The sequence below is a fragment of the Antedon bifida genome, chromosome 9, assembly GCF_963402885.1.
Source record: "Antedon bifida chromosome 9, ecAntBifi1.1, whole genome shotgun sequence".
Taxonomy (NCBI): Eukaryota; Metazoa; Echinodermata; class Crinoidea; order Comatulida; family Antedonidae; genus Antedon; species Antedon bifida.
Window position 1 is genome coordinate 745074 of NC_136234.1, and position 18146 is coordinate 763219.

Here is an 18146-nt window from a genome sequence, read left to right on the forward strand (position 1 = left end):
TGACCCGTTCTTGTTTCTTTACCTATATTAATACATTTTATCGGATTGGTATGTTGCTGAAAATCGCAGTTTAGAGCGCGGGAATTTATATAGTAATGATGAAAATTATGATTATCTCTTTAACATTTATGTCATCGATTAAAAAGTTGTAGAGTTCCAGTATTGGCGTAAATGTACGATCAACTATGTAAACATTTGGGCAAGTGTTTCTTTCTTCTAAGTCGTTTCTGTACTTCTTAGTATAGTTTTAAAGAGCGGCATGTTGTAATCAAAATCAATTTGAATCTCAAAGAAATTGCAAGTGACGACAATTTAGAGATATAGTGGATACAGTATCTGCAACCATTAACAAAGTTACATGGCTTTTGGTAATTGTGTATCGACACAAATATTATGTTTTTCCAAAAGATGATTTTTTTCGCTCCCCCTTCCTTTCGACTTACTATCGTGAACTTATTGACTTAAAGTCTAGACTTCTAATAAAATAAAATAGACAAAATAACTGAATGCATTCTTGTGTTAAAATTTCTGTTCAGTTTTATTATTTTATACTTTTAACAAACAGAACAGTGTCAGACAAAAATGGCTCTAACGGTGTTTACTGCGCATGACCACGGACGGATACTTTCAAAATTCGTACAAAAATGTAGGTGTACTTTTTTTTCTGCGTGCCTTTGTACATTTATTTATTACATTTTTTGAAAATTTAAGATAAAATTATGCTTTGATCTGTCCTTGGTCATGCGCAGTTGTTACTATGAATAGGCTGATTGCCCATAATCGTCTTTCTACCTAGTAGATGTGACCTATGACCCAACTTTATCTACACATATTAATAATAATAATGATAGTAATACTTTATAAATTTTTGGAGAACCCAAGGCAATGAAATATCATTATCTGGACGGCTTAAAGCGTTGTTTTATTATAAACTTTGGTAATTATCATCAAAACAGCCCTGAGATTCTCCTGACGTCACACATTCAGAAATGTGTGTGTTTTTTTTTATTTATAAGCAAATTAATAATACTCTTACTACTATCTCAATCAGTATTCTAATAAACGAAAAAAAAAGTCCCACCGAAAAATGTCATTATTTTATACCACCCATCGTTCCACCAATCAAAATGTTCGCTCGAAACCAGGTCATTAAAATAAATTTAATTACCATATACAATGTATGGACGGACTTTGTAAAAAATATAAATGCATAATGTATGTTCAGTGCCATTATACGAATTGAGTTGCTTTTAAGTAGTATATTTTACAGTATGAACATTAGTACGAACATTAGTAAGAACATTCGAACAATTTCGCATTTTAAAAACTTAAATATTCTTGATAACTTTCTATTTACGTAGAATATTCATTAAGACATTAAAAAAACAGTGCGTTCAAAATCGGATAATAATGTTACTGTTTTCGTACGCGCGCGCCAACTTTGTGTCTCTTGTGGTGTCGCTGACAAATTGGTTTGGATATAGGATATTGATAAGATTGAAAGACAGATGTAAAGAAATTGGAAAGACCTTTATCCCTGAATGGTTTGGTCGAACGTGATCAGGTAAATAAGCCAAACATATGGGGAGAACTGTAAATAGGGCAATGACATGGCTACTACCTCACGAGGTCAAATCATAAAGAAAACGACATGAAAATTACAATATTTATCCCTAAATCTTTCACTTTCTGGAAAGACCAAGAAAATTTAAACAGGTGTTTCGTCAATTTCTTTGATAAAAATAAAAGTTGTTCTGTAAACCTTTTTCAAACGGAATGAATGACCTCTGACATTTTCAGTGAATTAAATAGATTATTGTACATTGTTTTCTTTGACAAGGATTTTGAAATAAAACTACAGAAAAACAAAAATGGTTAAAAATCAACAAAACGACAGTTAAACCACGCCCAGAATACACCCAAACGTCATCAAGTTGATTTGCATATCTACGTCTAGGCTTGCTATTAACTCTTTATGATACTACTTAAAGGTTATTATTATATTATCACGCAACTAAATATCGCATTGCGCCAGTTTCAACCGTTTTGTAAAGTTTTACGTATTTTACGACAGATTAATTTTGATTCGTTTGAAACAGTAACATGCCTCAATTAAAAACTCTGTTTTAAAACTCTCTCATCATTATAAATATTATTCTCAATAAATAACAACTAAACAAATATAATAAATAACAATTTACAATTGAAACATGTTACTGTAGCCCTATCTCGCATTAAAAAGCATAATAGAAGGATTTCCATATTCAGTAGTAGGTTTTGTATCAGACACTAGACTGTCTAAAATTCCTTACTCAAACACCGTCATCGATTTATCTTATCAATTCATTTCCAGTCATGAATGAGAATAAGATCACTTTTTCCCGACGTGATACACAACGCAACAATAACGGATAGAAAAATGCTCTGCTATACATTTACATCGTAAACACTACTTTTAATATTAGGTACAAAAATAAGATTATTATATAGCTAAATAATATATGAAAACTTATTTAAAAATTCTTTACAAACTTTGTACAGTTGAAATTAAATAATATATATTTTATTACGATTTTTGTGTCAATAATTGGCCATATATGTTTTGACACTTTTGCGTTTTATTCTATACGCATGCGTATTTTATATGCTGACCTCTGCTCAACTGACCTCTGCTCAATTGCAGTTTGCTCCGTAAAGCCCACAATAGAGATCTCTATATTAAAACATTCTAAAGTCGTGCTGTTAAATAAATATCAATTCTTAGCATTCAATTGTTGAATTTGAATTGTACAGTGTGGTGGATGTTCATAAAAAAGCAAACCATCTAGGTAAAACATGTTTTATTTAATCCAATTTGCTATGTTTTCAACAACTAGGCTGGTGTTGATTAAAACCTGGTTGTTCATTCTTGCTTGCCTGAGGTTGTCGATGTTTCGGCAAATCATGCTTATTTGGCGATTGCTGGTATCAGTCTGACGCCCTTCGCCTTGCAAAGCAATGAATTTACACCTCTGTGATAGCATCCTCCTCCAGTCAAAACGCCGTAATTACGTGGGGTACAGAGGGTAACTTCTTCAACCCAATATTGGGTAAATTGCACATCATTTTGCTAGCCTAAAAAGGACATTAGCATTTCAGCGGCAGCCACACCCCTCAACCACCATTTCTTTATAAACTTTTAAAACAACTTTTTCATTTTCGTCCAAATACAGAATACTTATACTACTTAAGTCTGTTGGGACGCAACAAGCCTTCGGCACAAGTTGTGGGTTTACAGAGTTTACTAGAGTCTGTACAATCGCGTGATTCGTGGCGTTCAAATGGTCAGAAATTGGGAAAGGGCATTCCCCACGACAGTAATAAGCTTCGTACCCAGGAGGTGCAACAATCCAATCGTTCCAACCAACGTCGCTGAAATCAACGTAAAGTTCATGTTTTTGACAACTTGGTTTTAGTCTTGGTTTGCGGTCCTTCTTGTTTTTACGATTGTTGCCACTTGCACGTTTGATTCGACCATCGTCCGTATATGTTACAATAATCGGTTGTTCTTGGTGCAAATTGTCATTATCAATATTATCATCCTCTTGCTGCGTGCTTCTTGACATTCTCACGTGTCTTTGCGTGGCAGGTCGGCCATCTTTATTGACCGTTTCAAGCATTAAACCATAATTCTCTTCTGGCAAAACTCTCCATCTTTGAACTGCAGGTTTAACATCAAAAGTTTCCCATGTAGTGTCGTGTGATATTAATTTCGTATCGATAAGACGCTTTATTACATCTCTGTTTTTAGCGACTGGTTTTAAAATTTCATAGATATTTATCCGTTGTTTTTCTTCCTGGTGGTCAGTGTCTCTTTTTGCTAGTGTGTGATTTTTCTTAAATAATATCCTTAATTCTACTGCTGTTACCACTTCATGTTCCGGAATCGTTGAAATGTTAAAGTGAAAATGATTTCCCCTGTGTTCTTTTGAAAGTTTCCCTGAACTCAATGTATCTGAAAGAGAATAAAACGAATTTGTAAGCCTCTTTGTTTTCTGTACGGTCACTGTAAAGCGTCCCTTTGTTCTCATTTATTGTGCGAACAAAATAAAAGAGTCTATAAAAAAGATTTTGCTGTGGTGTTAATGGGTACATTCACAGGCAAGATAATGGAATTATCGAAACCTAACTGAGGCATTTTTACCAAAATCAATTAATGTGTTAAGATAAGAAAGTTACTGTACCTTCCTCAGGGTGGAAGCTTCTCACTGTGTTTGCTGTACTTGTTGTAATTCCGTCAACTTTAATATGACTCCTGACGTCATCTTCATGTTGTTTTTGTTTAATGTATAGTTCCATCATATAAGGTGGAATAACGATATCCTGTTTCGGCGTTGGTCTCTTATTAAGTCCAAACATGGTGAGTAAATTGTTTTCGAACGCCTTTACTACGTCGTCTTTGCTAAGACCCCTTCGTTCCGCTACTGCTTGTATAGTTCCACTCAGCATACCTTGCGCCCGACACACGTCAAAACAAGCAACCAACAACAACAATAATGTTGTCACGACGAATTTTTTTTTGGAAACATACACCATGATGTTTTCTGAAAACACAAAATAATACTTAACATTAGACACATTACTAGCTCAGCCCATGACTACTGTACGCGGTGCGCGCCAAGCCTCCAAAGACCATGTCTGGAAACGCTTTGTGAACATTACGTCAGGTTAGCTGCTGTTGTTGTCTATAACAATGTATGATTAAGAGGTGTTGAGCTCACTTTAAATTAGAAACCAAACGTATTAAAGAAGTCACTAGACATGAAACTCGTCACTTTGACGAGTTAGTTATCCGCACCACGACAAACGCCACGTGCACGTCATACGTTGGAATATTGCACACAGATAAAGATTATGGCATTATGACAAGAACTGAAGAATATGACATGCTGTTAGTGCTGAATTTTGTGTCATATAGTATATACATGCAAACAGTATAAGATACATATTACATACAGTGTAGAATAGGTGAAATTACGGGACCCGCCATTTATTCCAATTTTTAACATGGCGACGGTATCAAAATGAAACACTTAGATAGCAATTTCAGAAGGAAATTATCTCAGGAACAACATATTAACGTGTAGAAGAAATTTGAATACGTAAAATATAGATGCGCACCCTTTTAAATGTGATGAACTATTACGCAAAATATGAAAATACGACTTTTTTTATTCAACTGGCCATATGATGACGTCACAACATCCGATTGGCAAAATGTTTACATGAATTCGTATCTACAATCCAATAGCTTCCAGAAAACGTTTTAATCGTGATTATCACATTTTATTCTTACGAGCTATTACAGATTAAAATTTACTGTAAAGATGAAATTAATGACCCACGTAATTAAAATTTTTAGGCATGATGACGTCATAAAAATTAAAATATTTTTATCTCATTCTAAAGAAAGTTGATTGACCTACACAATATATAAATGTAGGAGAAAAAGGAATACAGATAAGCGCGATGCGCTCCATTGAATGTGATGAGCAATAACGAAAGAGACAAAAATCCTATATTTTACATTCGTGTGGCCATACGATGACGTCACAATGTTTTTTTAGCCTTATTGATGCATGATCCGATATCTACAACTCATCAACTTCTAGATTTTGTAATAAAAATAAACGGTTAACGGTTTACTTTAGAAACTATGACTGTTTAAAAAAAGACATAATTTTGACGATTTTTTAAGCTTTTTCATAAAAAACGCGCACGAATTGTCTAATTCAACGTGTTCGTATGGCGTTATTTAAACTGGAAAAGGTCTAAATTGTTTTCAAAATCACTGGGAAAGGCTTGAAAAATATAATTCAAGAGAAAAAAATATGTTTTTAACGCTATGTGCGCACCGCGCGCATAAAAAATTGCGCGCCCGTGGGAATTTTTGACATGCTCAAAATGACAAGAAACGCGTAAAAAGTTGATCAGAAATTAATTTTGCGCATTTTGAAATTTTAAATGCGCGTGCGCGCGTAACTTCTTGTGAAACATGCCATTTTTAATCCGTAGAAAGTTTGCCCCTGATATGACTTAAATTTTGTCAAAGTGTCAATACTAAATGACTTTTGGTTTTTAATCTATGATCAATCATTGAAATTCATAAAATTGCGCATAAGTCACGTTGCGCAACTATGACGTCATTCAAAAATAGGAGGTGCACAACTTCACGTAAATGCCCATATGTTGTCAAAGTTATGAAATGTTATGTTTACACATTTTAGAGGAACACGACTCACAAAAAGGAAGGAAGGAAAGAAGAACTAGACATGAAACTCGTCACTTTGACGAGTTAGTTATCCGCACCACGACAAACGCCACGTGCACGTCATACGTTGGAATATTGCACACAGATAAAGATTATGGCATTATGACAAGAACTGAAGAATATGACATGCTGTTAGTGCTGAATTTTGTGTCATATAGTATATACATGCAAACAGTATAAGCTGTATACATATTACATACAGTGTAGAATAGGTGAAATTACGGGACCCGCCATTTATTCCAATTTTTAACATGGCGACGGTATCAAAATGAAACACTTAGATAGCAATTTCAGAAGGAAATTATCTCAGGAACAACATATTAACGTGTAGAAGAAATTTGAATACGTAAAATATAGATGCGCACCCTTTTAAATGTGATGAACTATTACGCAAAATATGAAAATACGACTTTTTTTATTCAACTGGCCATATGATGACGTCACAACATCCGATTGGCAAAATGTTTACATGAATTCGTATCTACAATCCAATAGCTTCCAGAAAACGTTTTAATCGTGATTATCACATTTTATTCTTACGAGCTATTACAGATTAAAATTTACTGTAAAGATGAAATTAATGACCCACGTAATTAAAATTTTTAGGCATGATGACGTCATAAAAATTAAAATATTTTTATCTCATGCTAAAGAAAGTTGATTGACCTACACAATATATAAATGTAGGAGAAAAAGGAATACAGATAAGCGCGATGCGCTCCATTGAATGTGATGAGCAATAACGAAAGAGACAAAAATCCTATATTTTACATTCGTGTGGCCATACGATGACGTCACAATGTTTTTTTAGCCTTATTGATGCATGATCCGATATCTACAACTCATCAACTTCTAGATTTTGTAATAAAAATAAACGGTTAACGGTTTACTTTAGAAACTATGACTGTTTAAAAAAAGACATAATTTTGACGATTTTTTAAGCTTTTTCATAAAAAACGCGCACGAATTGTCTAATTCAACGTGTTCGTATGGCGTTATTTAAACTGGAAAAGGTCTAAATTGTTTTCAAAATCACTGGGAAAGGCTTGAAAAATATAATTCAAGAGAAAAAAATATGTTTTTAACGCTATGTGCGCACCGCGCGCATAAAAAATTGCGCGCCCGTGGGAATTTTTGACATGCTCAAAATGACAAGAAACGCGTAAAAAGTTGATTAGAAATTAATTTTGCGCATTTTGAAATTTTAAATGCGCGTGCGCGCGTAACTTCTTGTCAAACATGCCATTTTTAATCCGTAGAAAGTTTGCCCCTGATATGACTTAAATTTTGTCAAAGTGTCAATACTAAATGACTTTTGGTTTTTAATCTATGATCAATCATTGAAATTCATAAAATTGCGCATAAGTCACGTTGCGCAACTATGACGTCATTCAAAAATAGGAGGTGCACAACTTCACGTAAATGCCCATATGTTGTCAAAGTTATGAAATGTTATGTTTACACATTTTAGAGGAACACGACTCACAAAAAGGAAGGAAGGAAAGAAGAATAATACAGAAAAAAAATATTGATCTCATACAATTACAAGGAGTTATCCGCTTGGTATACCAAGCGGATAACTAATAATACAGAAAAAAAATATTGATCTCATACAATTACAAGGAGTTATCCGCTTGGTATACCAAGCGGATAACTAATAATGCTCTATTGTGCTACGCTTCATTTCATATGCCCACGTATTGGACAGTTAAACGATGATCAAAACAAAACTATCGTAGCAGACAAAACAACCCTTTTGTGAAAAAGAATAAATTAACAACATTTTCTGAACGTTTCAGGCAAGTAGATGGAGTGAGTCATGAAAATGAAAAACGCAGGACATCGAGTCTTAATAGTATTTCCTTTATGACCCAAATATTTCAACTTTAAAATTCAAAATCCTCACTTTTATGATTGATTGTGAGTGTAATTTCCCAATCGAATGTTTCGACCAATCAGAGGCGTTTTTGAGATATTACTTTGCGAAAGCGGATTGCACAAGTTTCGCTAGCCTCCTTGATAAGATAGCGTAGACGTTGCGGAGCCGGGAACTCCCCATCCCGCAGACACGAGTTGTTAAGACTAAATTGTTCCCGAATATAAACACAAAGTAATAATTACTTCTAATTGCAGTCATCCATCTTCACTTTTGAAGTGTAGATGAAATTGGAACCTTGAACAAAACGATCATCAATTGCAAAGTACTTTATAGCTTGATACGTCGATGTATCGCTTCTTGTTTACGATCTACAAGTTATCTTATTATCAATGTTCATGCTAAGTATTAGGAATTTATAGATACTTCATTGAAATTATATTTCATATCAAGATTTTAGTTGTCTTTTTATCATCATATCATATTGTTAGAAATATATTTATGAAACTGCCGTGTCATTAATATATATATATATATATATTGATTAGGGTCAACTAATTATTTTAGTAAGTGATTCGCACCAGTTTTTATTTTCTTTTCATATACGGATAAAACAGTACCTTATTATGTTTTTCTAACGAAATAATTCCTGTTTTTAAAGATATTCTGGCATATCAATTTTTTTGAGAAAGAAGTAGTTTAGTAAATAGAGAATAGGCCTATGTATGCATTTTTCTAGTTGTTTGATAAAGAAGTAAATAAAATGCATTCTGGGTAACGATCGACGATCAGAACTGAATTTCTTAAATATGAGATAAATTGTATTATTAGAGGTATTAGAATTGGCTGTATATTCAGAGAGAAGTTTAGTCATGAGTTATAAAAAAAAGTTCAAAGCTATAGATAGTAATATTGGATTCCTTGTGATCAGAGGAATCAGAGAACGTATAACAATATAGCAAATGTGAAGATTCGTCCGATTTTGTATAGTTTTTAGATGAGGCGTAGGCCTATGTATGAAAGTTAAGTGATGGGCTGTATGCAAGCTGGCAGAGTAATCTATTGTAGGTCTTGCATAGTGGTTCCGGCGCTAAGCTACAGTGATTCATACAGACTCGAGCTCTCAATTTCCGTCTGAACGCAAGGGCCTAGCAAAGCAAGTTTTTATCCCGTCAACTTGGCAATCTGCTATTTTAATATGTAGTGAGCTAGACAAAATATCTATCGAATTTGAGAGAAATATACGCGCAATTAATTATTTTTTTCTCATTAGTTGAACTTTGCAGTTAAATATTTACACATATAAATGATTAAAAATAAACATTTTTGACAGTTGAGTTGTCATTTAAGGATATTCATTTTGTATTAAACACATCCTCATTAGGCCTTAAGTCTTGTAGGCCAATTATTATTTTCTGCATTCATATTATGTTTTTTTTTAAATCAATAATGTTGCTGATATTGTAATCTTTTTCTAAAATGGAAATATGCTGATAGACTGTTTATTTCTGTAGGCCTAATTATTTATTCAAAACTATGATTTTTTCAATTTGTCAACTTTATACTATACGGTACATTCAAGTTCACTTACGTACAGAGAGCAATACGTAGTCCTTAAACTACATGACTCTGAAAAAATCTTTTATTTTTAATTACTTGCATTGACCCGATCTGATATAAATGTCTGTGTTTATGATTAATAATTTAACATACGCCTATAAAAGTCTGAAAGATGACCTGAGTAGGCCTATATTGCCTCGTGATATCATTCGTTTTTAAGCCAAATACGATGCGTGTGCCTTATTTTTATTGAAATTATTTATTATATGTAATTGCTTTTACGTTATATACTCTCCTATCCAGTTCACTTCTATATTTTTAATTATTTATAAAATTTAAAATTATATTTGTTACAAAATAGTGCGCTAAACTCTGCATAGGCCGTGTCATATGGTTGGGCCCTATTGGATGTTATGATATTATATTTGATATTTGCGCCTGGCGAGGAAGGGGAGTGTTACCACTAACTTAGTTTGTGACAGACTGGTTTGTGAGAAAATAACTGGATATGAAATACATTGTTTTGTACAATTGTTATCAACACATCTGTAAACTCATACCGTACGGTGTGTTCGTCTATTTTTAGTAGCCGCGATTTTTTTTTCTTGTGGCTTTTTAAAATCCATCCTGACCGCCAAATATCTTATTCACATTTTTAAATATAAAACGTCACGTTAAATAATAGAACTTCAACTTATATATCGACTATAATGATATGCATATTTTAGTATAAAAGTATTAAATAAGCCAACTGCCCTATAAACAACAGATTATTAATTTCATTTAATAAACATTATTCTGTGTAAAAATAATAAGAAATGAAATACTACTAGTGTAAGAGTAGAGTTGTTGACAAACTCAGAATACTTAGTTTTCCGGAGGGAAATGCAACAAAACGGCAAATTCTCGACTGTTTAAACTGTCTTATCTACACGTTACACACTATTGTAAGGGCCTATCTTGTGTAACTGAATTAAAGGTCTATATGACGGTTCTCTTCCGCTCCTTACAACTTCATAAATCTTTACAATTATTTTAAATAGCTATAAACTAAGCTTAAAAATATTATTTAAATAATAATTTGAATATATGAATATATTTAAAATCGTTTAATATTGGTTTCAATAATTATTCAAAGATAAGTACGCACACATAATATTAATAGAAGGACTATTATATGTACGAGTTACTATTTGTTGGCACGTATCACAAATGCACAAAAGTTCAAAACAAGACGATAAAAAAAACATACCTTGCTGTGTGTATAAACCAAGATAAATAATATCTTCGATTTTAAATAATAATCTCGTATTAATCCTTGCGTTCGGTAAATATTCCTTGTTGTTGTCAACAAAAAATCGCTTGTTTATTATTAATATGCGTAGTTCTCCATGGAGACTAAATGTGTACGTATTATCCAATATTTAGGAGCCAATGTGTCTAGCAACCGTACTCTGTCTATCGCGTGTGTTTCCCTGCTGCCCGTATACTCGATAACTGTAACATACATATAGTTTAGAAGCAATGGGATGTTCCAAAGCGTACCAATCATACAAGTCGGCCTTCGGTTGGCTTCAGGCAAAACACGTCAGTGCGACAGTCAGGGTGACTTTTGCGTACCTTTTGATCGTTTTCCGGGCACAAATGCTCAGTGTGTGTGCAATAAAATGACTTCATTCATTGGTCTGTGTATTTTCGGAGTAAAGTTTTGATTGCAAACTTTCGGAAGAAATTAATTCCGCGTGTTTAAGTTGAGAAACAATTAATACGCTGTTAATGCTGTATTCTCCATGGTACCGTATGATATCCACTTGAACGAGGCAAAACCAGGTTGCAGCCTTTATTTTTATTTTAAAAGACAAAACGTTTTGCGTCATTGGGTCCACCCACGGAAGAGATTGTTTTTAATTGGTAATTAATTTAGGCAGTTACATTAATATGTTCCATTACTTTTACAATCACAACAGTAAAATGTAATTATAAATTGAATTATATGGATTAAATTAAAACATTTAAATGCGTAACACTTTCCGAAAAAAATTACAGAATCATTCGTCAGTAAAACCGAGTCTCATAATTTATAACTGCGTGTTCAAATGATAATAGGTTTGTACGCGCGTGTTTAAATGATAATAGGTTTGTACGCGCGTGTTCAAATGATAATAGGTTTGTACGCGCGTGTTCAAATGATAATAGGTTTGTACGCGCGTGTTCAAATTATGATACAATAAAGTGCGTGTTCAAGTTATGATGAAAACGGAACGCTGTTTCTACGCACTTGATCAAATTATGACATTGTAGCGCGTGTTCAAATGAAAACGGAACGTTGTTTATACGCTGTCTTCAAATATGATGAAAACGGAACACTGTTTGCACGCCCGTGTTCCAAGAGGATGTACGTACGTACGTACGTATGTTGTAACGCTTCATTCTAATTTCAGAAACTGTCTTGTTAATTCATAACATTTCAAAACAACATTATATGACAATTTTAAATACCGGTAGTCGCTAGTTCGATCGATTTTGATACATCTTCTAATGATGGACTTGCCTGCTAAACCACATTTTGAAGTTTGAAACCTTAAAATGGTAGGCCTACAGGTATTGTGAATTACCATAAGTTATGGGTTATATCAAGTGAGGCATCGGCTTGGCCAATAACCCTCAAGACGTTATCGTATTATGGACTGGAATGTATCCGATGCATTGGTAATTAGTGAGACATACATCAGGTGTGTTACAGGTTGTCTATTTTAACTCTAAATGCTGCCAATATGTTTGTTGTTGTAGGAATAATTGTTGTATCTGTTTAATTTTTGTAAATTTATTCTGGGCGTTTGATAATAATGATTTTACTACGCGCGCTTAATCTTCTTCATAATGCATTACCGAAGATTTTCATTATATTAATATCTATATATGTATGTATAATATACTTTATATATTGAAAGTATATACAATGGCATGAAGTAATTGCAGTGGTATCATATTTTTGGGTCGCGCGTGATTCCTCAAACCTGATTCCATCATTTTATAAAAATGCGCGTACATTAGTTGATCGTATTCTTGAATCAAAATGGCCCATATTATAAATAAAAGTAATACTGTATGTGTATAAGCTTACTGTATCAGTCAGTTCACATACGTATTATCCTTGTATTTCTAATCACTATCTCTCATTTAAATAGTTGCAACATTCCAACATTTGCAAATTTTAAATACAAGTCAATTAAATACACCTCCAAAGTTTTGTAAAACTTTTTTAATGAGGGCGCTGTAAGTATTTTGAACCATATCACAACTGCACTTTAGATTAAAAATAACATCAGTACAGTATATTATATTACTTCCGGCCGTACGTGCTGCGCCGACACTGAGCAGCCAAAATAATGCATATTGATTGCAAAATTGAGAGTCAAATTTATAAATAGAGTTATATAATTAAAACGTGGGCTCATGAATTATCCCTGTTTGTGGGGTCGACGAATGAGCAATACAACATGTTTTTCTGATAATTTATGTGTGGGTTTTTGATGATTTTGTTGTTTGTATATCCGGCTATTAGAACAACACATTTATTTAAACGACCTGTTAAGTTGACATAACTCTTTGGCGTTACGGCAGGCACCTACAAGGAAACTCGTTACCTACTTGTACACCCCATGGCGCAATTACTGGTACAATTAATCAAAACATGTCACGGGTGTATTATGTGTTTGTTTAAGTCAGCAAGCCACACGTTTAATAGTCATACCACAATTCAACATTTGAGCATTAATGAGGATATTTTCAATTAATATATAGCGAAAGTAGACTTGAACTCGGACGTACTGTTAACATCTCGAAACCACTGTTAACATGGAGAGGACGCAGCAGTGATTCATTAAGAGAATTGATAGCTCGCTAGGTTGCTACCGGTTCATGCCCGTTTTTAACTTTAAAGTTTGATGTATGAGTTGATGACGTCAGTAGTCTGGTTCACTGCAGTATGTAAAAAATGAATTGAGGGGTCAGTGTGACCAATTGTGTCGGATGTTCGTTGATGTTGTAGATAACGATGATGATAATGATTATGATGCTGATGAAAATAGTGGTAACGATGATTGATGACGATTGTCACGTGGGTGCTGATGACGAGCAGGATGAAGGAAGTTAAATGAGGAAGATGACGAAAAGAGGTGAAAATGCTGATAGAGAACGATTGTGTTGACGATGATAAAACGTTTCCACTATAGGATACACAGTTACCCTCAAAGCTTGGTTGCCGCAATGACGTAATGCAGTACACACAATAATGCAGGCAATTTGACCAATCCGAAGCGAATGACTATCCGAAATGCTGCTGATTGGTTAACTTGCCTGCATTGCGTGTACGTACACCTTTGCATCCTTTGAGTGGTAACCAAGAGTAACTGCGACGACGATTGATCTGTTGATTCAAATCCTATTTGAGCCCTTAAAGCTACACTATCAAATTGGTTTGACCCTTTTCGACTAAAACAAAGAAATTGTGCTGTGATTCCTGAACACAGAGTTGTTATTATGAAATAAAATAATTGTTTACACAATTGGGGGAAAAATCAAAGAAATTGTATACGAAAGTTCACTCAAGCATTTTATTTAAATAATTATTTTCTCCATATAAAAATGTTTACATTTTGTTAGCAAACGCGAATTCCTTCTTAATTATTAATTAGATTAATTAATGATCATTATTACGTCACTTGTATCGAACACATACCAAATACATCAAACAAATAACATTCACTTGTTATCATGCACCGTACCAATTTATACTCCTGGTTGGAGATACACACGTACTGTCGTGTTTTATGCAAACTTATCGGTTCTAAAGATAAACACAAAAAATATATTTAAATAAAAAAGCAGTATTGGTCCAAAACGTAGGACATATTTTCTAGCGTCAATAATACCGTACAATAAATAATTTCTCATTCGGTACTGTACTAAATACGTAAGCGCAACGCAAATGAATTGACCAATCACGACACGATGGCTTATCCTAATTGTGTTCGCTTGTGATTGGTCAATTCATTTGCGAGAGAACTAAGCTTTAGCGCGCTAAATACGCAGGCGTATCCACGCTCTGACCCTTACGTCACGCAAAACGAATCATAATTTTGTCCAAAAACATTCAACGCTACCCCCGGCCCTTTATTGTACGAATAATATATTGCACATCACTCACACAAGGTGAGGAACAAAGAAACAATTAAATTGGCGATGTTCCGTTAATTAAGTCATGAATGTGATATTGAATAATATTGAATGGTCGACTAGACAAGAAAATGAGCCTATAGAAATAACAGAATGCACTAAGTGTGCTTAATACTAAAAAGTCGATTATAAAGTACAAGGCCTCAGGTAACAGTGAACTGTACATTCAATCTTTTAAATGTTAAAGAAACTCTTTTGCTATGCCTGTAGGATTAACATTGGATTATTACTCAGTCGGTACTATTCTGCAATATTGCTGTCTAAATTGGTTTGATTTGTTCTATTTAGGATTAAATATGTCTGGAGAGTAACATGACATCCGATGTTCAGAGAGAATACAGTGTGCTGTTTATTTGGTCTGAACCAAACCCTGCTATTGCATGATATGTTTTTAGTACCTTTTTTTCTATACAAGCCGTTCTGTCATTTATTTTACCGTGGCTTCGCTTTATTCCATGTTGCCATTCTATTTATTGTTTTCCTTCTTACGTCACCCGCCCCCCTCCCCTCACTTATCTATTTGTTCAAATACTATAATAATTCTGATTTGACCACAATGGAATGCAGTATTTATATATTCTCAACAAGTCCCATCATACGTTGTTTGCAACGAGTAAACAATAGTATCAAGTGAGCTACCTATTTTTAGCATTTTTAGCGTGTTTTTGCGTTTATTATACCGTTATATTTGTGTATTTAATTTGACTAAAATAAACATATCATCTGGAGAACTGTGTAAACAGTACATGTTGGAATGTCTACCTACATCCGCAGTCTTGTACCACCATATCCTCGTACTGGCGAAGAACAACATTGTCATTTGTATCAAAATACAACATCGAAATCGGTGATAAGTTTGTCGGTGTACAACAGACGGGAGGTGCGGCCGATTTGTCTAATGACACGACCAGAGTCTGCATTATAGCGTGGTTTGTTGTGTTAAGTCTTTCGTTCATTGGGAAGGGGCATTCCCCAGCACAATAATACGCTTGATACGTCATCGGTGCGATAATCCAATCATCCCATCCTACGTCTTTGAAATTCACGAGTAGTCGATTTCTTTTACAGATGTTAGGATTGTTGTTGTGGACGTCTGCGGGTTCTGCGTCACGCCGGATCCGACTCTTGCACTGGCTATGGTCTATTGACACGACGATTAGCGACGTTTGACTAGAGAGCAGATCCCGTTCGCTTTCTAACGAATTACCGCTAAATTGAAAAGCAACGTATAGTTGAAGATTCTTCATCGATTGCGAGCGAAATTTCTCGACAAGGTCTAGAATATCAATGACTGCGTATTCGTCAAATTCGGATGTAAAGTTATGCAACGAATGAAACTCTAAAATTGGTTGATCGTCAAGAAGATTGTTTTCATTAAATTGATTTCGTTTAAGTAATTGGTAAAGAGAAACTTGAACTGCCGTGTGTCTATTGTTTGCCTCATCTCGGTTCTCAAAAATTCCGAAATTGATTTCAGCTTTTGTTATACTTTCGGTCTCTGGGATTGTTGACAGGTTGAAGGAAAGTAACTGATGGTAACGGCCACTTCCGGTGCTTGATTTACGCATGCTCAGACCTGTCAATAAAATGATGATAATACACTATATTAATTAATACAAATATAAGTTAATTAGTATTACTATGTCAACATACTTTATATCTTTATTCACTTTATTGCAAAGATCTGAATTGATAGACCAACGCGTACGGTATGCGTATAGCGCGCAATAAATGACGGCCATCAGAAGCAAAAGGTACAAAATAATAAGGTGATTTTTTTGATTTATTTTCTTAAATGTCAAATATCAGTATCAGCAACGTATGCTTACTATAGATCTTTATAATTTATTACGGTTTTACATTGGGTTTATAGGCAGTTACGCAGAAGCCGTGGTGGTCGAAAATTTTCTGTAAAATTGCTGGGCACTAAAGATTGTTTTCAAGCCATTACAATGATATACAACCATCTCACTGCGAGATATTTACATACAAACACGTAGAAATTATATAAAAATTAGTTAAAATACTTTCGCTGGTATTTAGGTTTTATCACCCGTACTGCAACAAGTGGTCTGTCAACTACCATTATTCATTGCGATCCAAGATATTTCACAAAAAATATTAACATAAAGAAAAGGTATCCGCCTTTTAAAGTCTATGTTACTTTACATCGTCTAAAGCGAATAATTGTGTTATCCACTTGCTCCTATACCAAAACTAGTCGTTTTTCGTTCAACGAAATATACTGTAGGTAGAAACTATAGTCGTTTTTCGTTCAATCGTGACCTAGTAGCCTAGTACATCTATACAAGTACATTTGTCGTTCCTTACCATGGAAGACTATTTTGTGTGTACGTATCGGCTATGAGGTATCTTTTCTAATGTATAGTCGACATACCTGTATTTTGCAAACTTCTAACTGTGTTGCCCGGAATATCATTGTCATCGAATCCACATCTGCTACTAGTCGTGAAGATGTTGTGTTGGTGCTGTTCCTCTATCCTTCTGTACATATCAATCATATAGCGAGGAGCCGTAACGTTTACCCCAATCTTTGGTTTCTGTGTCAAACCAAAGAAGCGAAGGATTCGACTTTCCATACTATTGTCCCAATTCTTTGTCTCTCCATCAACAACTTCCAATAAAAAAACAATGAAGATCAACACCAACCATTGTACAGCAGGTAAACAAACCCTCATTTTGTCAGTTGTCAGTAAATCACCGTCAAGTGAGTGAGCTACACCACCCTCGGGGTAAAACTCGGCGCCACAAATTTACTTTTCTCCTCCACGCGGGACAACTTGCAAAGCTTTGCTTTAAAACTGTTTTTCAAAGTTTATGTGACGTTTTCGAATGACTAAACCACTTACATCTGCGCTCTGTATGTTGTCATGCGACTTAGCAATAGTTTGAACGCAAATAAATAGCTTACTTCGTGGTGGGTCAGTATGTTAATGCCAGATGAACTTTCAGTCGGAAATGCTTTTTTTACTCCTGTCTGAATGATGTTGAGATCGTCTGTCTAGTCGCAATAATTGGACCCCCTGATTGGCTGACTCATCATGCTACTCATCTGTATCGGCCAATTACAGAACGATTATTACAGTATTGTCTGATATGTTCATCCCCTTTGTAAAAATTTGTAAAAAATGTGTGTATCCT

At 34.3% G+C, this 18146-nt stretch overlaps 2 protein-coding genes across 3 annotated transcripts; both read right to left on the reverse strand.

The window, feature by feature from the left end:
• Positions 1 to 511: 511 nt before the first annotated feature.
• On the reverse strand, positions 512 to 11237 carry LOC144851598 (bone morphogenetic protein 2-like). 2 transcript variants are annotated; one of them, XM_078709135.1, is made up of 3 exons: positions 10999 to 11237; positions 4224 to 4583; positions 512 to 3994 (listed from the first exon to the last, which is right to left on the reverse strand). In XM_078709135.1, the coding sequence occupies exons 2-3, from the start codon at positions 4573 to 4575 to the stop codon at positions 3135 to 3137; spliced, it is 1212 nt and encodes a 403-aa protein (XP_078565261.1). In that variant the 5' UTR covers positions 4576 to 4583; positions 10999 to 11237; the 3' UTR covers positions 512 to 3134. The 2 variants fall into 2 exon arrangements, with proteins under 2 accessions (XP_078565261.1, XP_078565260.1); XM_078709134.1 differs by lacking the exon at positions 10999 to 11237 and having other exon boundaries at positions 4224 to 4783.
• Positions 11238 to 15500: 4263 nt separating this feature from the next.
• On the reverse strand, positions 15501 to 17916 carry LOC144851905 (univin-like). Its single transcript, XM_078709561.1, has 2 exons — positions 17383 to 17916; positions 15501 to 16560 (listed from the first exon to the last, which is right to left on the reverse strand). Exons 1-2 carry the CDS (start codon positions 17681 to 17683, stop codon positions 15743 to 15745), a joined length of 1119 nt encoding a protein of 372 aa, XP_078565687.1. The 5' UTR covers positions 17684 to 17916; the 3' UTR covers positions 15501 to 15742.
• Positions 17917 to 18146: the final 230 nt, after the last annotated feature.